The 23,899-nt window shown below is 35.5% G+C and overlaps 1 protein-coding gene across 2 annotated transcripts in view; it reads left to right on the top strand.

The window, feature by feature from the left end:
* The window catches only part of COG5 (component of oligomeric golgi complex 5), a 373,883-nt gene that overhangs the window by 260,002 nt on the left and 89,982 nt on the right, over window positions 1-23,899 (top strand). For both annotated transcript variants that reach the window (XM_014794462.2, XM_087438009.1), the window contains exon 12: window positions 23,675-23,879. In XM_014794462.2, coding sequence (XP_014649948.1) covers window positions 23,675-23,879 — 205 coding nt within the window. The remainder of the gene's footprint in view (window positions 1-23,674; window positions 23,880-23,899) is intronic.

Raw genomic sequence — 23,899 nt, forward strand, 5'->3', positions numbered from 1 at the left:
GAAAACTGGGGTAGCAATACTGATATCAGACAAAATAGACTTTAAAACACAAACTGTAAAAAGAGATAAAGAAGGCATTACTTAATGATCAAGGGAACAATCCAACAAGAGGATGTAACACTTGTAAATATCTATGCACCCAATGTAGGAGTACCTAAATATATAAAGCAATTATTAACAGACATAAAAAGAGAAATAGACAGTAACAGAATAATAGTAGAGGACTTGAACACTCCACTTACACCAACAGCTAGATCATCCAAACAAAAGATCAATAAGGAAACATTGGCCTTAAATGACACACTAGAACAGATGGACCTAGTAGATATATACAGAGCATTCCATCCAAAAACCGAAGAATACACGTTCTTTTCAAATGCACATGGAACATTCTCCAGGATTAATCACATATTAGGCCACAAAACTAGTCTCCATAAATTTAAGAAGATTGAAATAATACCAAGCATCTTTTCTGACCACAACGGTATGAAACTGGAAATCAACTATAGGAAGAAAATCAGAAAAGCCACAAATATGTGGAGATTAAACAAAATGCTACTGAACAACAATTGGGTCAACGAAGAAATCAAAGGAGAAATCAAGAAATACCTGGAGACAAATGAAAATACGACATGCCAGAATTTATGGGATACAGCAAAAGCGGTTCTATGAGGGAATTTTATAGCGATACAGGCCTATCTCAACAAACAAGAAAAATCTCAAATAAACAATCTAACAATGCACCTAAAGGAACTGGAAAAAGAGGAACAAACAAAGCCAAAATCAGTAGAAGGAGGGAAATAATAAAAATCAGAGCAGAAATAAATGAAATAGAGACCGAAAAAACAATAGAAGAAATTAATAAGACCAAGAGCTGGTTCTTTGAAAAGATAAAGAAAATTGACACACCTTTAGCTAGACTCACCAAGCAAAAAAGAGAGAAGGCTCAAATAAGTAAAATCAGAAATGAAAGAGGAGAAATTACAACAGACACCTCAGAAATACAAAAGATTATAAGAGAATACTATGCAAAGCTATATGCCAACCAATTCGACAATCTGGAAGAAATGGATAAATTCTTAGAATCATACAACCTTCCAAAACGGGATCAAGAAGAAGAAGAGAATTTGAATACAGCAATCACCAGTAAGGAGATCGAAACAGTAGTCACAAACCTCCCCAAAAGTAAAAATCCAGGACCACACGGCTTCCTTGGTGAATTCTACCAAACATTCAACGAAGACTTAATACCTTCCTTCTCAAACTCTTCCAAAAAATTGAGGGGGGGGGGGAAGCTCCCTAACTCATTCTACGAAGCCGACATTACCCTGATACCAAAACCAGACAAGGACAACACAAAAAAAGAAAATTACAGGCCAATATCACTGATGAACATCGATGCAAAAATCCTCAACAAAATACTAGCAAATCGCATACAACAATACGTTAAAAAGATTATACACCATGATCAAGTGGGATTCGTTCCAGGTATGCAGGGATGGATCAACATTCGCAAATCAATCAACATAATACCCCACATTAACAAGATGAAGAATAAAAATCACATGATCGTCTCAATAGATGCAGAGAAAGCATTTGAAAAGATACAGCATCCATTTATGATAAAAACTCTGAATAAAATGGGTATAGAAGGAAATTACCTCAACATAATAAAGGCCATATGTGACAAACCCACAGCTAATATCATCCTCAATGGTGAAAAACTGAAAGCTATCCCTCTAAAAACAGGAACCAGATGAGGATCCCCACTGTCACCACTCTTATTTAACATAGTACTGGAAGTCCTAGCCAGAGAAATCAGGCAAGAAAAAGAAATAAAAGGGAACCAATTTGGAAAGGAAGAAGTGAAACTGTCACTATTTGCAGATGACATGATTTTATGTGTCGAAAACCCTAAAGAATCCACCAGAAAACTTTGAGAAGTAATAAACGAATATGGTAAAGTTGCAGGATACAAAATCAGCATACAGAAATCAGTTGCATTTCTATACACTAATAATGAAGTAGCAGAAAGAGAAATTAAGAATACAATCCCATTTACAAGTGCAACAAAAAGAATAAAATACCTAGGAATAAACTTAACCAAAGAGGTGAAAGATCTGTACACCGAAAGCTATAAAACATTGCTGAAAGAAATTGAAGAAGACACAAAGAAATGGAAAGATATTCCGTGCTCTTGGTTTCGAAGAATTAACATAGTTAAGATGTCCATAATTCCTAAAGCAATCTATAGATTCAATGCAATCCCTATCAAAGTTCCAACAACATTTTTCACAGAAATAGAACAAAGAATCCTAAAATTTATATGGAACAACAAAAGACCCCGAATAAGTAAAGGAATCCTGAGAAAAAAGAACAAAGCTGGAGGTATCACACTCTGTGATTTCAAAATATACTACAAAGCGATAGTAACCAAAACAGCATGGTACTGGCACAAAAACAGTCACACATCAGTGGAATAGAGTGGAAAGCCCAGAAATAAACCCACACATCTATGGACAGCTAATCTTTGACAAAGGAGCCAAGAACATACAATGGTGAGGGCCGGCCCAGTGGCTTAGCAGTTAGGTGCACGCGCTCCGCTGCTGTTGGCCCAGGTTCGGATCCCGGGTGCGCACCGATGCACCGCTTCTCCGGCCATGCTGAGGCCGCGTCCCACATACAGCCACTAGAAGGATGTGCAGCTATGACATACAACTATCTACTGGTGCTTTGGGGGAAAAAATAAATAAAGAAAATTATTAAAAAAAATACACATACAATGGAGAAAAGAAAGTCTCTTCAACAAATGGTGTTGGGAAAACTGGATAGCCACAAGCAAAAAATGAAAGTAGACCCCTACCTTACACCATACACAAAAATTAACTCAAAATGGATTAAAAACTTGAATGTAAGACCTAAAACCATGAAACTTCTAGAAGAAAACATAGGCAGTACGCTCTTCGACATTGGTCTTAGCAACATATTTTCAAGCACCATGTCTGACCAGGCAAGAGAAACAATAGAGTAAATAAACAAATGGGACTACATCAAACTAAAAAGCTTCTGCACAGCAAGGGAAACCATCAACAAAACGAAAAGACAACCTGACAATTGGGAGAAGATATTTGCAAACCATACATCTGATATGGGGTTAATCTCCAAAATATGTAAAGAACTCATGCATTTCAACAACAAAAAAACTAACGACCCAATGAAAAAATGGGCAAAAGACATAAACAGACATTTCTCCAAAGAAGATATACAGATGGCCAACAGGCACATGAAAAGATGTTCAACATCATTAACTATCAGGGAAATGCAAATCAAAACTACAGTGAGATATCACATGGCTATCAGAATGGCTATAATTGACAAGACAGGAAAGAATATGTGTTGGAGAGGATGTGGATAGAAGAGAACTCTCATACACTGCTGGTGGGAGTGCAAACTGGTGCAGCCACTATGGAAAACAGTATGGAGATTCCTCAGAAAGTTAAGGATCGAACTACCATATGATCCCAGTATTCCACTGCTGGGTATTTATCCAAAGAACTTGAGACCACCAATGCATAAAGATACCTGCACCTCTGTGTTCCTTGCAGGGTTATTCACAATAGCCAAGACTTGGAAGCAACCTAAGTGTCCATTAAGGGACGAATGGATAAAGATGTGGTATATATACACAATGGAATACTACTCAGCCATAAGAACGATGAAATCCAGCCATTTGTGACAACATGGATGGACATTGAGGGTATGATGCAAAGTGAAATAAGTTAGAGGGAGAAGATCCAATACCGTATGATCTCCCTCATTAAGTAGTAGATAATAACAACAACAAACAAACACATAGAGACAGAGATTGGATTGGTGGTTACCAGAGGGGAAGGGGGAAGGGAGGAGGTCAAAAGGGATAATTCGGCACATGTGTGTGGTGATGGGTTGTAATTAGTATTTGGGTGGTGAACATGATGTAATCTATGCAGAAACAGAAGTATCATGATGTACACCAGAAATTTATACAATGTTATAAACCAATGTTACTGGAATAAACAAAAAATTAAAAATAAATAGAAAAAAAAAGACTTGAAATATATGCTAAAACTCATTATCTTTACGTTTTAAAAATATAATAAATCAGGAGTCCAATCTTCCTCAGAAATAGGGTGATAAACAAGCTATACAATTACGAGTACTTTCTGTAATGTAGATTTTTTAAAAATGTTAGAATCGTGTGCAAGTTAAATGAGATCTTATTGTGATACATTTCTTAAAAGTTAATGTACTTAAATATATATACTTGGGAGATAGATCTCATACCTCCGTTTAAAGTACCTTTTAGAATGTGGATCCCTGCAGTTGAAGCATTTTTTCACTGCAGAGTTCTAATGAGCTTATAAAGGACCATCATAAGCACCTTGTAACATGTAAAGAAGAAAGCTTGCCGCTTGCTGAAAAAAGAGGAATAGCTGCTTTTGAAATCTTGAGAGCAGTTTTTTAAGTCTAAAAATTTTAGTCTTTTAAAACTAAAAGTTTACATAACCTGGAGGAAAGTAAGTCCAGCCATCAAGTAAGTTTTTGGAGACTTTCTTTGGCAGGACAAATTTGATCATGTAATTTTCTGATAAAAATCTTTCATTGATATACATATATGAAATCATTACGTTGTACACCTTGGACTAATTTATGTTGTAAATCAATTATGTCTCATTAAAACTGGAAAAGGTAAATATAAATAAATAAAATAATATTAAGAAATCTTTCATTGACTTCCCATTACTCTTTTTAAAAAATCATTCAAGTACAATACTCATAAAGAAAAAGTAGGAATATCATAATCAGAAACCTAAATGAATTTTTCAAATCTCAATACAGCTATGTAACCAAGATCAAGAACAGCATCAAAATTAAGAAACAGAATATTACCTGACCCCAGAAGCTGCTGTGAGGCCCCTTCTAGTGTCTGCCTGTCCTTCTCCTAACAAGAGCAGACACTAATTTCTAATGGCACAGATTTTTTTTAAATTATTATTTTATTTTTTACGGGTGAAGTTATCCAATTTGTACTTTTGGGGTTTGCTGTGTGACATCTCTTGTTCAGCATGTTTCTAAGAGTCCTCCATATTGTTGAAAGCATTTGTAGGTCATTCTCAATGTTATAAAGTATTCCATTCTGTGAATATACCATGATATATTTATCCACCATATTATTGATAGGCATTTGAGTGGTTTCCCATTTTGAACTATTTTAAATAATACTACTATGATTATTCTGTCCTTTTTTATTGGAAATAAACCTGGGAAAGGAAATATAGGTAGATGTGGTAGGCAGAATAATAACCCTCCCAGAGATTTTCATGTGTTACTTTACATGGCAAAAAAGATTTTGCAGATGTAGTTTAAGGATCTTGAGATGGAGAGATCATCCTGGATGATCAGAGTGGACCCAGCGTAGTCAAAAAAGTCCTTAGAATGGTGAGAGGGAGGCAGGAGAGTCAGAGGAGGAGATGTGATTGTAGAAACATAAGTCAGAGTGATACAATTGCTGGAAGTGGACCACAAGCCAAGGAATCTAGTCAGGTGGAAAAGTCAAGGAAAAACTCCCCTGGAACCTTCAGAAGGAACACAGCTCTGCTGACACCTTGATTTCGGCTTAGTGACCTCCAGAACTGCAAGATAATACATTTATGTTGTTTTAAGCCACCAAGTTTGTGGTAATTTGTTGCAGCAGCTGTAGTAAACTGATATAGTAGGTGATAGCAACTAGAAGGATGTGCAGCTATGACAGACAACTATGTACTGGGGCTTTGGGGGAAAAATAAATAAATAAAATCTATAGTAGGTGATAGAGTATGCATATATTCAGCTTTAGTAGATACTGCCAAAGAGTTTTCCAGTATTGTATCAATTTAAACTCCCATTGGCAGTATATGTGAGTTCTGGTTTTTCCACATCTCTGTTGACACTTGGTATTTTCTGTGTTTTTTGTTTTAGCTATTCTAGTAGATGTTTAGTTGAATCACATTGTGCATTTAATTTTTATTTCCATTGTGATTAATGATATTATTAATTTTTCCATATGTTTTTTGGCCAATTAGATATGCTCTTTTACCAAGTGTCTGTTCATTTTCTATAGAACTGTCTTATTGATTCATAGGATTTCATTTCCATATTCTGAAGTATTTTGTTGGATTCTTTTATCTCCCTTTGGCACTCCAGTTGTACATATGTAGGCTGATCATTTCAGTGCACTCTAGGGTTGGGGTAGTTTCCATTTTAATAAGACTCAGTCTGTCTCTGTTCTCCCCTTTTCGTGGGCTTGCTTCTCCCAGACATTTAATTGAGAAGTTGGAGGTTGTCTCCTTAGCCCTGAAATATTGAGATTGATCTAGCTCTGCTCTCTAGAGGTTTCCAGACAAGCTCTTTAGCCTCCCACCTCATGAAACCTCACAATCTGGTGAATGTCCTTATGGGAAGGAAGACCTGCCTATGTGTGTGGCATGTTCTCTCCCCACACAAACGTATCTTTGTTTGCTAAGATACGTTTCCACAAATATAAAAGATATTTTACTTCTGCTCTTTGAAACTTTAGACCTAGTTCCCAAGCTTCCCTTGCAACTCCATAACTAAGTAAATCTTCTTTGGGACACCTGGTTTGACATTTTTAAAATTTTCACTCCAATCCCATGAACCACTGAAAGCTATGCTGGTTTCTCTCTTCTCCACCAGAGGTTCTCTGCGTAGGCCAAGCTTGAATTTTTAAAAACATAATTTGCTTCTTTACTTGTTACAATGGGCGCACCGGTCTGCCTCCACTCTACTTCCCTCACTACTCTCAGGATAGCGTCCAAACATGACTTTTCTGATCCCTTCCTATCTCTCCAGCACTCATTTTTTTCCTTTCTAATTTTTTCTCTCTGTACTTGAGCTTTAAGTTCTTGAATGAATCATCCTCTTTCTTCTCAGTATTTACAAATACCTGAAACACAGGTATGTATCCTCCCCTTCATCTGGATACTCACACTCATCCTTCCAACCTCAGTTTAGAAATGGAGTGCTCCTTGACACCTACTTCCCCATACACACACTCAAATATAGGTATGAATCCTTTATCTGATCCCATAAAACTCTTATATGTCCGCAGTTTTAGTACTTATCCTATTGCATTATAATGGCTCACCTCCTTTCTTGTCTGTAGGATCTTCTACTAGGCTCTAGAAAAAGCTTCTTTGTGTACCCCTGTTCCATGTTATTTCTTATCGTATAGCATGTGCTCAATACATAAAAGACATTCTGTTGAAATGGATCCTTAAAGTGTCAAATTAATATTTAAAGGCTTTAAGAATTAGGAAATGTGAGGAGAAAACAAACTGTAAAAATACTCATTAAAAAAACAGTTTGCACTGGGCCGGCCCTGTGGCTTAGCGGTTAAGTGCGCGCGCTCCTCTAGTGGCGGCCCGGGTTTGGATCTCGGGCGCGCACCGACACACCGCTTCTCCGGCCATGCTGAGGCCGCGTCCCACATACAGCAACTAGAAGGATGTGCAACTATGACATACAACTATCTACTGGGGCTTTGGGGAAAAAAAGGAGGAGGATTGGCAATAGATGTTAGCTCAGAGCCGGTCTTCCTCAGCAAAAAGAGGAGGATTAGCATGGATGGTAGCTCAGGGCTGATCTTCCTCACACACACACACAAAAAAAACAAAACAGTGAGCACTTATAAGGTAATTGAGACCCTAATATGAAGTCCTTTTAGAAAGCAAACAACAGTATATGTACATGATCAACAGAGACATGAAAGGATAGTGCAAAAATGTTAGGATGATTATCATAGGATAATAGGATATCAAATAATTTTTACTTTTTTCCTTATACCTTTATTTGATTCTTTGCCATGAGCATTTTATATCATCAGTTATAAAATATGAAGCAATTTTCATTGAGGTAAAAGAAGAAAGCAACATGAGGCTAAGGATTTAATTAAATCCTCCACGAAGACTTGTTGAGTGAATAAATGTGATCTGGTAGTTATGGGAATGGATAAAGTGGTCAGAGTTGAAGAGTAGAGTGAGATAAAAGGACTTCAGAGAAAAAAATCCCCAGTTTACGTCACATATCAAGGTAAATTCCAAATGAATCAAAGAATTAAGGATGAAATATGAACCCATTCAAATGCTAGAAGAAAACACAAGTGACTGAGCTAGAAATAGGGAAAACTTCTCTAGCTGATGAACATCCAGAAGCAAAGATGAAAAGATTGATAATTTGATTATATTAAAATTTTTACATGGCAAAAAAAACCTTAAGCAAAATAAAAAGACAAATGACAAGCTAGAAAAACATTTATAACTTACATCAAAGAAAATAAGTTTAGTATCCCTAATATAAAATATATAATATAAAAATAGAAAAAGCTTCTAAAATGAGAAGAAAATGACCAACAACCTTAAAGAAAAAAATGTAGGTGTCTCTTAAGTATTTGGAAAAGATGCTCAGTGTCACCCATAAAAGAGAAATGCAAAATAAAAGTACACAGAGACAACATTTCTCATCTATCAAATTAGCAAAAAATCAAAAAAGTTTAATAACACACTCTATTGGCAAGTCTGTGAAGAAACAGTCATTCTCACACATTGTTAATTAGCGTATGAACCTTATGGAGGGGAGTTTGTGAGTGTCTAACAAAATTAAAATTATATACTCATTTACTTTTTTTACTTAGCAGTTCTACTTCTAAGGATCTATTCCATAGATGCACTAGCAGAAATATGAAGAGAGATATTCAGAAGGCTATTCGTTGCATTATTTGGAATAGAAAAAAACTGGAAACAGCCCAAATGTTCATCATTAGGGGATTAAACTATGGTGCATCCATAGAATGGAATGCCAAGCAGCTATAAAAAGGAATGAGAAAGAAAATAAAGAGGAATGAGGAATATCTTTATATTCTACTATGGAGCAATCTCCAAGATACATTGTTAAGTTTGGAGAGGGGTCTGGCCCCGTGGCGTAGCGGTTAAGCGTGCGCACTCCGCTGCCAGCGGCCCGGGTTCAGATACCAGTGCGCACAGATGCACTGCTTGCCAAGCCATGCTGTGCCAGCGTCCCATATAAAGTAGAAGAAGATGGGCACGGATGTTAGCCCGGGGCCAGTCTTCCTCAGCAAAAAGAGGAGGATTGACATGGATGTTAGTTCAGGGCTGATCTTCCTCAAAAAAAAAAAAGAGTAGAGAAATATGTGTACAGTGTGCTATTGTTTACCTAGGAAAGGGAGTAGTATAAATAAATATATGTTTTTGCTTATATTTTTAATAAATGGAAGAATAAACCATAAAATTCAGAAAATGGTTACCAATGGTGGGGGAGAGAGATGTATTAAGAGTACATTGGAAAGACCAGGCGTAAAAGCTAGACTTCTTTGAATATACTTTGTTGTGTAGATTTAACTTTGAAGGCGTATAACTACTTTATATAGTTATAAAACAAAATTAAAATGAAAGAAGAAATTACTAAAAATCAAAAATAAAATGGAAACTCTTAATGCAAATATGTGTCCAATTGGTGATATAACCACACAGAGAGGAGCCTTTTCATTTGACTTTTTACTTTACTCATTTAACTACTTTACTTTTAAGCACAGTAATTTGTTTTTGTAGCTGTACTGGTATATACTTAAAGGACAACAAAAACTTCCCAAAACACCCGTGAACACTTTTCAATAATCATGTTATTGATGGTAGTATTGTTATTGTTATTCTCAGAGTATTGTGTGGACTTGAATTTGAAAAGTACTTTGAATAGATATCTACCAAAGATGGAATAAGTTTAGCATCAGTAAGGATAACAGTCACAAGGGATTGAAACCCATCAAATAGGTCTAAATCTGTGAGTTCATAATGATAGAAATAAAGAAATTCTTATTTGTTATCCTTGATGATACTACAGAACCTACTCTTTACTTTGAAAAGTGGTAAATAAAGGGAAAAATAAAATATTTTTCTTGCCTTTCCTATACAGATGGTATCTCAAAGAAACCAAATAATTGATGGTAGAAGTTTCTATTTATAAAACTATCACTTGTGATAAATGCACAAAGAATGTTAAAATATCTTCATTTCGGAATCTCTTAGTGGATATAGGCAATGATTATTAATGACTGCTAATATCGTAAAAAAGGCAAACAGTACACAAATTTAGACACTACATGTGCCGTCTTGTCAGAAATTATAAAACCTGGAATCTGATCAAACCTCTTCTCTGTCGTAGTGCTTTTCAACTTGGTTGCACATTAGAATCACATGGGGAAGGTTTTAAAATCCCAAAGCATAGGCTGCAGTTACATTAAGGTCTCTGAGAGTCAGACCTAAACATCAGGATGTTTTAAAGCTCCCCAAGGTTGAAATGCACTGTTTTAGATCCAACTGGTAATTTACAGGAAATACAGGCATCAGAGGACGCAACCAACAAAATTTAGAATGTGGGAAACTGTAGGATATATGACCCAGTTACTTGAACAAATAATTAAAAGAAATAAAAAGAAAGAGAGGACTTGATGATATATCAACTAATTGTAATATATGGATTATTTATGGGTCCTAAATAAAAAAAACCATTAAAAAATCACAAGTCAATCAGGCAAATGTGATCACTGCTTGTTAATTTTGTAAATTGTGATAAGAGAACTGGTTATTTTTTTAAATAGTCTTTACTGTTGGAAATACGTGCTGAAATATTTATGGATGAAATGATATGATGTTTGCGATTTGCTCCAGAATAACTGGTAGTAGTGGAGAAGAGTTGGCTAGGGATATAGATAAACAAGATTGAGTTGGTAAGTGCTAAAGCACTTTTTTACATGTTTGAGATCTGTAATAGTTGTTTTCAATGTCAAGGAAAATAATTAAGGCAGAGGAAAGAAGTCAGCAAAGAAGAATAAGAAAAACAAATCAGAAAAGTAGAAAACCCAGGAGAGAATGGGGTCATGGAGAGTTTCTCAAAGCAGAGAGTGATCAACAGAGATCAAGTGAGAGGCGATCATGAAAGCACCCACTGTTCTTGGCAGTCAGAATGATACTGTAACTTTTACCAAAATAGTTCAGTGGCATTGTGGCAGTTGGAAGTCTGATTGGAGTTTGGAAGAGGCAAGGAAATGTGTGTAGACCGTTATTACACAGAGTGACACGCCAGTGTCTACAAGTGAACAGTCATAGGGTCAAGGTGGGGCATGTTGTCATGTAATTTGTATTGTTGGTTTTTTATACTATGAGAGCATGTTTAAGCATTTTTTTTTATGGATGGGAAGCTAAAAATACAAAAGAGAGTAATAGTCTCGGAGGAAAGGAGATGAGATGGGATGGGATCAAGTCCAGAAGTTGCAGAATTGGTCTTGTGTAGAATGGACACTTGTTCCTATGAAGAAAGTTGGAGACTAGAAATATTTATAAAGGAATACAGGGTAAGAAGTTGAAGGGAAAAATAAAGGGTGACCTTTATTTTTCTGTGAGATAGGGAAGGTGGTCATCTTTATATCATTTGGATTCAGGGTTAGCTAATTATAGAGTTGGAGGAAAATGTGTATGCTTTATATTCCTGCTAAAAGGGAAGATTGTCGTATAGAATGCATACTCAGTTGGTATTGGTTTAACTTTGTGTTTCTGCTATTATGAAGAAAAAACAACTAAGAAACCTCTTAGGCATCATATTTCCGGACATTTATTCCATTCTAATTCTATATATATATAGTTTGTGCAAGAGGATAATCTTTATATGTTCGTTTTTTTTTTTCAGATTCTCCACTCAAGACTTAATGTTTTAGGCTTTCATCAGATTTCCCATTCAAAGCTTGCATTTTAATATCTGCTCATTTTAATTGGTGTTTCTCTGAGTTTTAAAAAGGTCTGTTTTCTATTCTGATTTTAGCTTTATTAAATTATAATTTAAAAAATTAAATCAAAAGGCTTGTTAATCCTCAGTAAAATGCATTTACAATTTATTTTAGTTCATCTAAACATTTATTTGCTTTTAATATATGTTTGGGACCATAAATTGCTGGAACTTAGAAGGAAAGGTTGTTGCCCACTTCAGTGGCTAAAGTAGAAAGGGTAATGGGAAAACTCATTAACATGGGGCAATTGACTTAGCTGAATTCTATTTTGGTACTTTATTTTACTTCTGAACTATTTCTATAGTGTATTTGGGTTATTTTTTTTTCAATATTACTTTAAACAGTTATATATAATATAACTTTTAATACTTTAAGCAATATATTTTTTATAAAAACTGATTTTGTTTTGTATTAGGAAGGAGTTATATAGTCCATGATATGTCAGTATTTGAAAAGTAGGTGTTTGCAAGACTGCTGTATGGCCCTCAAGGTTTGACTTTTATATCATTTGTGTTGATATAAGTGAAATATGGTTTATTTTATAGTGGCAGGCAGATTCTAAGATGGCTCCCATGATCCCTGCCTCCTGTTATTTACACCCTTGTGTACTCTCTTCTCCTGAGTACAGGTAGAACTTGTTTCTAATCTATAAGACATACAAAGGGGATGTCCTTTCTGTGGTTAGGTTACATAAGAATATAATTTCCATCTTGTTAGCAGGCTCTCTCTATTGCCTTCTTGGCTTGCAAGCTTTTTATCAAATAAGCAGGCATGTTGGAGATCCACTTGATAAGGAACTAAGACTGACCTCCAGCTAACAGCAGGCTAGGAGCTGAGGCCCTCAGTCCAATAGCCCGCAAGGAACTGAATCCTGGCAACAACCACATGAGCTTGGAATCAGATCTTTCCTCAGCCGATCCTTCAGATGAGACTCCAGCCATGGCTGACAGCTTGATTATAGCCTTGTGAGAGACCCTGAAGCAGACGACCCAGCATGCCTAACCCACAGAAACTATGAGATAATAAATGTATATTTTTAAAATAAGCAGCTACATTTGTGGCAATTTATTATGTAGCACTAGATACCTGATACAATTATGAAACAGAAATATTTTCCAAGACATACAAAATCAGTATATTGTTTACCTCTTTTCCTTTCATAGTGTCAGGTGATTTAGGTGCAAGGCCTGATAGTTTATTGGGAACTGAGCCAGTTAGGAAAGGAATGAACTAGAAATGGGTAGCAAAGTACTTTCAAAGGAGGGACCCAACCTAGCTATGGAGGCTGACTCTCTCAGGCCAAGGTGTTTAAAGAGGGTGGCAGGTTGTCAAAATAAGAGCAGCAGCCTATGCTGGGATAATCTACCTCAAGTCCTTTGCATTTGCTCTTTCTTCCATCTGAATCACTCTTTCCCCAGATATCCAGCTGAGTCATATCCTTGCTTCACTCAGAGGCCCTCCCTGTCTGCAATATATAAAATACCACTCCCTGTCACTATCTGTTCTCTAACTTTGCTTTATTTTTCTTCAAAGCACTTAACATTGCCTAACATTATGTTACACACTGATTCATTTATTGTCCTTCTCCTTTGCTAGAGTATAGGCTCCTTCTGGGTAGGAACTTTGCTTGTTTTGTTCACTACTGCATATGCAACATTTACAGTAATACTTGTCATATAGTAAACGATCAGCAAATATTTATTGAATGAATAATGATTAAATCCTTCCATGTAGATTTCATACTGCCTGGTATTTGGTTGTCTGACGGTTGCTGGGAGTTTTAAGGAGCTCTGCCCATGCTTGACCAGGACCCCAGTCAGTGGCCTAGAGATGAAGTATTCAGTCTTTCCACAGAGAGATGCAGTAGCAGAAGCATACATACAGGCTGAGATTTAGCACAACTACTCAAGACTAAAGCAAGAGCTATGAGTGCTGCAGCTCTGGGGTGAAGCAAGTATTAGCACTGTCCTCTGAAGCCTTGGACCGGGGGATCTGGGAGTAGCGAGGCAATTAAGACTAGGCTTTTAGAATCTGGGGAAATTATTTAATTCTGAACCTAGACTCCTCTTCATTCTTTTTTCAGTTCATTTGTTCATTCAGTAATTCAATGCCTGGTGTTGTTCTAGGGAAAGGAAGTACAGAGACAAGTCAAATAATGTCCCTGCTCTCATTAAACTTGCATTCTAAAGGAGAAAGATGGACAGCCAACACAAACTAATAAATAGTTTCTTATATTCATTGTTATGAAGAAGGTAAAACAAGGTACTAGAATAAAGATGGGAAGAGAGGAAAGGGGCACATAGACTATTTCTGTCCTTTCATCTCTACATGAATTAGTTCAAAGTTTGGGATAGGTGTAAGCCTACACATTTTTGAATCTACAGAGGTTTTTTTGTGTGTGTGTGTGTGAGGAAGATCAGCCCTGAGCTACCATCCATGCTAATCCTCCTCTTTTTGCTGAGGAAGACCGGCTCTGAGCTAACATCTATTGCCAATCCTCCTCCATTCCGCGCCCCCCTAAGCCCCAGTAGATAGTTGTATGTCATAGTTGCACATCCTTCTAGTTGCTGTATGTGGGACAGAAGCGGTGCGTCGGTGCGCGCCTGGGATCCGAACCCAGGCTGCCAGTAGCGAAGCACACGCACTTAACCGCTAAGCCACGGGGCCGGCCCAAGGACAGACATTCTTAATCAGAGATTTTTTTTTCCCAGAGCTATTACCTGGTAAGAAAATGGACATAAAATTTTTTGTAAATTATAAAGTGTTATTTTAATAGTAATTAAATTGGTTAATATGAATTTCATTTCCATGTGTGCCTGTGTTGGAATCACTAGTAAAAGAGAACAATAGCTTGCACAAGGGGATAATCTGAATAATAAATTACCAAATAACTGGGAATTAATAACCTGTCATTTTCTATCTATAAATGATATGTTAGATTATGAAAATGTACATATGTGTTCTACAAATATTTATCAAGTAAATAATTGATTATAATCAAGTTTATAGGTAGTTAATATGAACACTTTATACATGTGTGGCTACATTTGTGGCAATTTATTATGTAGCACTAGATGTCTAATATTTCCAAAACATACAAAATAAAATATTTTCCAAAACATACAAAACCACTATATTATATACTTTTTAACCACATATACAGGAAAGGAAAGGAGAATTTAGCTTCAAGATTTAAACATACAATACTTATTCGTAAGCTTTAAATATATTTGACTTAAGTAACATACAATTAATTAATCACATTTACTGAGATAATATAGTCAAAGTTTGGCTATCTGAAACCCTCAACAATGATTTGTTCTATATAGATAAGATTTTTATGAAAGTGAACATACTGTCCAGTAAAAAATAAAACTTAATTCATTCTATCATTAAGAAATATTTACTTAATTTCTAGTATTCCAGGTACTGTGCTAAGTACCAAATATGCATTGAAGAAAACAAGCATTGTCCTCGTCCTCATGGAGTTTACAGTCAAGTGGGGGAAACATACTTTAAACAAATGTAATTAGAAGTTGTGGTAATTAACAGACATAAAAACAGAAATAGACAGTAACACAATAATAGTAGGGGACTTTAACACTCCACTTACACCAACGGATAGATCATCCAAACAGAAGATCAATAAGGAAACATTGGCCTTAAACGACACACTAGAACAGATGGACCTAGTAGATATATACAGAGCATGCCATCCAAAAACCGAAGAATACACGTTCTTTTCAAATGCACATGGAACATTCTCCAGGAGTGATCACATATTAGGCCACAAAACTAGTCTCCATAAATTTAAGAAGATTGAAATAATACCAAGCATCTTTTCTGACCACAACGGTATGAAACTAGAAATCAACTATAGGAAGAAAATCAGAAAAGCCACAAATACATGGAGATTAAACAAAATGCTACTGAACGACGACTGGGTTAACGAAGAAACCAAAGAAGAAATCAAAAAATACCTGGAGACAAATGAAAATGAAAATACGACATGCCAGAATTTATGGGATATAGCAAAAGCGGTTCTAAGAGGGAAGTTTATAGCGATACAGGCCTATCTCAACAAACAAGAAAAATCTCAAATAAACAATCTAACAATGCACCTAAAGGAACTGGAAAAAGAAGAACAAACAAAGCCCAAAATCGGTAGAAGAAGGGAAATCATAAAAATCAGAGCAGAAATAAATGAAATAGAGACCAAAAAAACGATAGAAAAAATTAATAAAACCAAGAGCTGGTTCTTTGAAAAGATCAACAAAATTGCCAAACCTTTAGCTAGACTCACCAAGAAAAAAAGAGAAGGCACAAATAAGTAAAATCAGAAATGAAAGAGGAGAGGTTACAACAGACACCTCAGAAATACAAAAGATTATAAGAGAATACTATGAAAAGCTATATGCCAACCAATTCAACAATCTGGAAGAAATGGATAAATTCTTAGAATCATACAACCTTCCAAAACTGGATCAAGAAGAAGTAGAGAATTTGAATAGACCAATCACCAGTAAGGAGATCGAAACAGTAATCAAAAACCTCCCCAAAAATAAAAGTCCAGGACCAGACGGCTTCCCTGGTGAATTCTACCAAACATTCAAAGAAGACTTAATACCTATCCTTCTCAAACTCTTCCAAAAAATTGAGGAGGGGGGGAAGCTCCCTAACTCATTCTATGAAGCTGACATTACCCTGATACCAAAACCAGACAAGGACAACACAAAAAAAGAAAATTACAGGCCAATATCACTGATGAACATCGACCAAAAATCCTCAACAAAATACTAACAAATCGCATACAACAATACGTTAAAAAGATTATACACCATGAACGAGTGGGATTTATTCCAGGTATGCAGAGATGGTTTAACATTCGCAAATCAATCAACGTAATACACCACATTAATAAAATGAAGAACAAAAATCACATGATCATCTCAATAGATGCAGAGAAAGCATTTGACAAGATACAGCATCCATTTATGATAAAAACTCTGAATAAAATGGGTATAGAAGGAAAGTACCTCAACATAATAAAGACCATATATGAGAAACCCACAGCTAATATCATCCTCAATGGTGAAAAACTGAAAGCTATCCCTCTAAGAACAGGAACCAGACAAGGATGCCCACTGTCACCACTCCTAGTTAACATAGTACTGGAAGTCTTAGCCAGAGCAATCAGGCAAGAGAAAGAAATAAAAGGGATCCAAATTGGAAAGGAAGAAGTGAAACTGTCACTATTTGCAGATGACATGATTTTATATATAGAAAACCCTAAAGCATCCACCAGAAAACTTTTAGAAGTAATAAACGAATACGTTCAAGTTGCAGGATACAAAATCAACATACAAAAATCAGTTGCATTTCTATACAGTAAAAACGAAGTAGCAGAAAGAGAAATTAAGAATACAATCCCATTTACAATTGCAACAAAAAGAATAAAATATCTAGGAATAAACTTAACCAAAGAGGTGAAAGAGCTGTACATGGAAAACTATAAAACATTGCTGAAAGAAATTGAGGAAGACGCAAAGAAATGCAAAGATATTCCGTGCTCTTGGATTGGAAGAATTAACATAGTTAAGATGTCCATACTTCCTAAAGCCATCTATAGATTCAATGCAATCCCTATCAAAGTTCCAACAACATTTTCCACAGAAATAGAACAAAGAATCCTAAAATTTATATGGAACAACAAAAGACCCCGAATAGCTAAAGGAATCCTGAGAAAAAAGAACAAAGCTGGAGGTATCACACTCCCTGATTTCAAAATATACTACGAAGCTATAGTAACCAAAACAGCATGGTACTGGCACAAAAACAGACACACAGATCAGTGGAATAGAATCGAAAGCCCAGAAATAAACCCACACATCTATGGACAGCTAATCTTTGACAAAGGAGCCAAGAACATACAATGGGGAAAAGAAATTCTCTTCAACAAATGGTGTTGGGAAAACTGGATAGCCACATGCAAAAAAATGAAGGTGGACCCTTACCTTACACCATACACAAAAATTAACTCCAAATGGATTAAAGACTTGAATGTAAGACCTGAAATTATGAAACTTCTAGAAGAAAACATAGGCAGTACGCCCTTTGACATCGGTCTTAGCAACATCTTTTCAAACACCATGTCTGACCGGGCAAGAGAAACAATAGAAAAAATAAACAAATGGGACTACATCAAACTAAAAAGCTTCTGCACAGCAAAGGAAACCATCAACAAAACGAAAAGACAACCTAACAATTGGGAGAAGATATTTGCAAACCATACTTCTGATAAGGGCTTACTCTCCAAAATATATAAAGAACTCATGCATCTCAACAACAAAAAAACTACCAACCCAATTAAAAAATGGGCAAAAGACCTGAACAGACATTTCTCCAAAGAAGATATACAGATGGCCAACAGACACATGAAAAGATGTTCAAAATCACTAACTATCAGGGAAATGCAAATGAAAACTACAGTGTGATATCACCTCATGCCCGTCAGAATGGCTGTCATTAACAAGACAGGAAACAACATATGTTGGAGAGGATGTGGAGAGAAGGGAATTCTCATACACTGCTGGTGGGAGTGCAAACTGGTGCAGCCACTATGGAAAACAGTATGGAGATTCCTCAAAAAATCAAGGATAGAACTACGATATGATCCAGCTATTCCACTGTTGGGTATTTATCCAAAGAACTTGAAAACACCAATTTGCAAAGGTACATGCACCCCTGTGTTCATTGCAGCGTTATTCACAATAGCCAAGACCTGAAGCAACCTAAGTGCCCGTCAAGGGACGAATGGATAAAGAAGATGTGGTATATATACACAATGGAATACTACTCAGCCATAAGAAACGATGAAATCCAGCCATTTGTGACAACATGGATGGACATTGAGAGTATAATGCAAAGTGAAATAAGTCAGAGGGAGAAGGTCAAATACCGTACGATTTCCTTCATTAAGTAGTAGATAATAACAACAATAAACAATCACATAGGGACAGAGATTGGATTGGTGGTTACCAGAGGGGAAGGGGGAAGGGAGGAGGGTGAAAGGGATAATTTGGTACATGTGTGTGGTGATGGGTTGTAATTAGTATTTTGGTGGTGAACATGATGTAATCTGTGCAGAAATAGAAGTACAATGATGTACACCTGAAATTTATACAATGTTATAAACCAATGTTACTGCAATAAACAAAAAATTAAAAAAAAAAGTTGTGGTAAATGCAAAGAAGGCAAAGAACAGATTGTTATGAGAGAATAACCAAAGGAATATGATTTAGATTAGAGGAGTTTAAAAACTGTGAAGGATCCGAGATTTTACCCTACCTAAAGAGGCTAGCCTGCCAAAGTTTTCTGAACATTGTCAGAAGACATGAGACTCCTGGGTCAGAGCAGAAGGACTTGGTTACTCACAGGACAGCAAGCAGCATGAATATCAGCATATTTGTGTGTTGGTACCCCGTGTCTCCAAGTCTCATGGGGAGACACATTATGGGCCCATGTAGATGGTATGTATGCTGTGAGTTTGCATCACAGGTGAGAACTTTATGCTTAGAGATCTACTACAACTTTTGCAGTCAGCAATAAGTAAGCCTGCTGTGTGAGTGCAGGGAGAAGTTACCTCATCTCTCAAGGTTACTTGCTACAGATACGAACCTGATAAATGGCCAGATAAAAAGCAACTGGGCCTCGTATTATTGGCATACCCTGCAAGAATGTGTAGAGGGACACTCAGGGCCATGGTGGATTGCTTCTTCATCAGGGGAGGAGGGATTTCAAAGAAGTCCTCTCTGAGATAACCTTTTTTTAGACAGCTTTACTAGGGTATAATTGGCATACAATAAACTGAATGTATTTAAGTTGTACAGTTGGGTAAATTTTAACATATATGCACACCCATGAAACCATCACGACAACAAAGATCAGTGAACATATTTATGACTCACAAAAGTTTGCTGGTACCCCTTTGTAATTCTCCTCCCTGCCATCTCCTCTCGCCCTTCCCAGTCAAACACTGATCTGCTTTTTGTTACTATGTATTTACATTTCCGACAATTTTGTACAAATTGAGTGATACAGCGTGTGTTATGTGTTGTCTTTCATGCAGCATGGTTATATTTAGAGTCATCCATATATAGTGGTATGTTATTATTGCTGGATAGTATTCCATTGTGCAGACATACCACAGTTTGTTTATGCATTCACCTGTTGATGGATATTTGGGTTGTTTCCAATTTTTGGCTGTTAGAAATAAAGTTGCTTTGAATGTTCATATGTAAGTCTTTATATGGACATATACTTTTATTTTTATTAGATAAATATCTAGAAGAGGAATGGTTTGATCATGTCGTAGGTATATGTTTAACATTTTAAGGAAATGCCAAAATCTTTTGCAACGTGATTATACAGTTTTACCATTTCACCAACAGTATATGAGAATTCTAGTTCCTCTATCCTCACCAACCTTTGATTTTTTGATTTTAGCCATTCTAACAGGTATATAGTTGTATCTCATTGTGGTTTTAATATGCATTTTGCTAATGACTAAAGATATTGAGTATTTTTTCATGTGCTTCTTTTCTTTCTTTCTTTTTTTTTTTTATAATTTTATTTATTTATTTTTTCCCCCAAAGCCCCAGTAGATAGTTGTGTGTCATAGTTGCACATCCTTCTAGTTGCTGTATGTGGGACGTGGCCTCAGCATGGCTGGAGAAGCGGTGCCTCGGTGAGTACCCGGGATCCGAACCCGGGCCACCAGCAGTGGAGCACGCACTGAACCGCTACGCCACGGGGCCGGCCCATGTGCTTATTTTCTATTCGTATACTTTCTTTGATGAAGCTCCCATTTTAAAAATTTTGTTTTGTTATTATTGAGATTTGACAGTTCTTTATATATTCTAGATACAAATCCTGTATCAGATATGTGAGAAATTTATTTTCCCACTCTGGGCCTTGTTTTTTCATTCTTTTAAGCAGTGTCTTTTGAAGAGCAGATGCTTTTAATTTAGACAATATCCAGTTTATCAATTTATTCTTTTATGAATCTTGCTTTTGGATTCATATCATGCCTAACCCAAGGACAGAAAGATTTTCTCTCATGTTTTCTTCTAGAAGATTTGTAGTTTTAGGTTTTATATTTGGGTCTATAGTCCTTTTTGAGATAATTTTTGTATAAGGTGCAAAGTATGAATTGAAGTTTATTTTTTTGCATATAAATATCCAATTGTTCTAGTGTCCTTTGTTGAAATGTGCCCTCTGTCCACTAAATTGCCTTTGCACGCTGGTCAAAAATTGGTTTTTTATATAAACATGGGTCTGTTTTTGGACTTTCTATTTGACATCATTCGTCTATGTATCTGTATTTAATGCCAGTGTTTTGATTACTGTAATTTTACAAATCTTGAAATCAGGTCCTGTTGGTTCTTCAAGTTTGTTCTTTTTCAAAGTTATTTTTGTTATTCTAGGTCCTTTGCATTTTCATAGGAATTTTAGAATAATTTTCTACCATAAAAAGGCTGCATTGATATTAATTAGGATTTTAATGTATAGATTAATTTGGGGAGAATTTATATCTTAACAATATTGAGTCTTCTGAAGTATAAATATGTTGTCTCTCTCCATTTAAGTCTTCTTTGATTTATCTCAGCACTGTTTTTACAGTTTTCAGTGTGCAGATTTTTCAAATATTTTGACAGATATGTCTCTAAGTATTTCATATTTTTAATGTTATTGTAAATTTTATTGTTTTTTAAATTTCGGTTTCTGATTGTTCATTGATAGTATATAGAAATACAATGGAGTTTTACCCATTGATCTTATATCCTGCAACCTTGTTAAATTCATTTATTGATTCTAGTGGTTTTTTTGTAGATTCCAACAGATTTTCAACATAGATGATCATGTTGTCTGTGAATAAAACAGTAGTATCACCTGTGTTTTTCCAAGTTAAATGTCTTTTTGTTTGTTTTTGGTCTTACTACACTGGCTGGCTACTCTAGGATAATGTTAAATAGAAGTGGTGACGGCAGACATCATTGTCTTCTTTCTAATTTTGGGGCAAAAGCATTAAGCCTTGTCAGGTTGCACATAGCTGTGGGTTTTTTGTAGATACCTTTTATCAGGTTGAAAATGTTCCTGTCTGTTCCTAGTAGACTGAGAGTTTTTATTACGAATGATTTTTAGGTTTTTTCAAATGCTTTTCTTGCATCTATTGATATGATCACATGCTTTTTCTTTTCAGTTTGTTAATATAATGAATCACATTGATTGATTTTAAAATGTTAAACCAACCATGAATTCCTGGGATAAACCCCCTTGGTTATGATATATTATTCTTGTTACATATTGTTGGACTAGATTTGCTGAAATTTTCTTTATAATTTTTACATCCATATTCGTGAAGGATATTGTTCTGTTTATTTTCCTATTATGTTTTTGGTTTTTTATCAGGGTAGTGTTGGTCTCATAGAAAGATTTGGGAATTGGTATTATTTCTTCCCTAGATTGTTTGATAGAATTCACTACTGAAGTTACCTGAGCCTGCATTTTTTCTTTGTGGGAAGATTTTTAACTAAAAAATTCAGTATACGTAAGGCTATTTGGTGTATCTATTTCTTCTTGAGTGAGCTTTCGTACTTTGTGTCTTTCAAGGAATTTGTAAATTTTATGGAGGTTTTCAAATTTATTGGCGTAAGGTTGTTCATAATTCTCTTATTATCCTCTTAATATCTGCAGAATATGTAGTGAGGTTACCTCTTTCATTCCTAATACGGCTAATTTGTTTCTTCTCTCTCTTTTTTCCTAGTCCATCTGACTAGAAGTTTGTCGGTTTTACTCATTTTCTCTAAGAACCAGTTTTTGTTTTCAGTGTTTCTCTTGTTTTTCTGTTTTATTGTTATCTGTATGGATCTTTATTATTTTCTTCCCTCTGTTTATGTTGGGTTTTATTTGCTCTTCTTTTTCTTTGTGCTTAAGATGGAAGCTGAGGTCATTGATTTGAGATCTTTCGTCTTTTTAAATATAGGTGTTTATATAAATTTCCCCCAAGTACTCCTTTACTGGCTTCCCACAAATTTTCGTATGTTGTGTTTTAATTGTCATTCAATTCAAAATACTTCCTAATTTCCCTTTTGGTTTCTTTTATGACCAACATCAGTTATTTAGAAGCATGTTTTTTAGTTCCACATATTTGGGGATATTTTTTAGATATCTTTGTTACTGATTTTTAATCTAAAACTATTTTGATTAGAAAACATGCTGTGTATGACTAGAAACCTTTTAAATTTATTCAGACTTCTATGACATCAAATATTGTCAATCTTGGTAAATGTTCCATGTGCACTTGAAAATAATGTGTACTTTGGTGTTTTGGATGAAGTATTATATAAATTAAGTAAATTTTAAGTCAATTAAGTGAATTTTGGGTTTTGTTTAGGTTTTCTGTGTACTTACTGATTTTCTATGTATTTGTTTTATCAGTTACTGAGAGAAAGAATTGACATCTTCAACTATAATTGTCAATTTGTCTATTTTTTTCTAGATTAAGTTTCAAAATTTATCGTTCACATATCAAATGCAGTGAATAGTCTGGGTGGAAAATTACTGTTACTAGCATTATTTTAAAAGGCATCATTAGAACACCTTTGGTTTGTCCTATAGTATAAGCTGTTTGTAGTAACATCTTCATATGCAAAGGAAACTTCTATTTGCTACATTTTATTGTTTTATCATTTATCTAATCCATGTTATTGTTTCACTTGGCAGCTTCCATGTTTTTGAAACAGGCATTTGAAGGAGAATACCCTAAATTATTGCGTCTTTATAATGACTTATGGAAGCGTCTTCAACAGTACAGCCAGAATATTCAAGGAAAGTTTAATGCAAGTGGAACTACAGACCTCTATGTTGACCTACAACACGCGGAAGATGATACACAAGACATATTCATAACAAAAAAGCCAGATTATGAGTATGTTTGTTTAATCAAAC

The sequence above is a fragment of the Ceratotherium simum genome, chromosome 1 (genome assembly GCF_057802395.1).
Source record: "Ceratotherium simum simum isolate JZ-2026a chromosome 1, ASM5780239v1, whole genome shotgun sequence".
In the NCBI taxonomy this organism is placed as follows: Eukaryota; Metazoa; Chordata; class Mammalia; order Perissodactyla; family Rhinocerotidae; genus Ceratotherium; species Ceratotherium simum.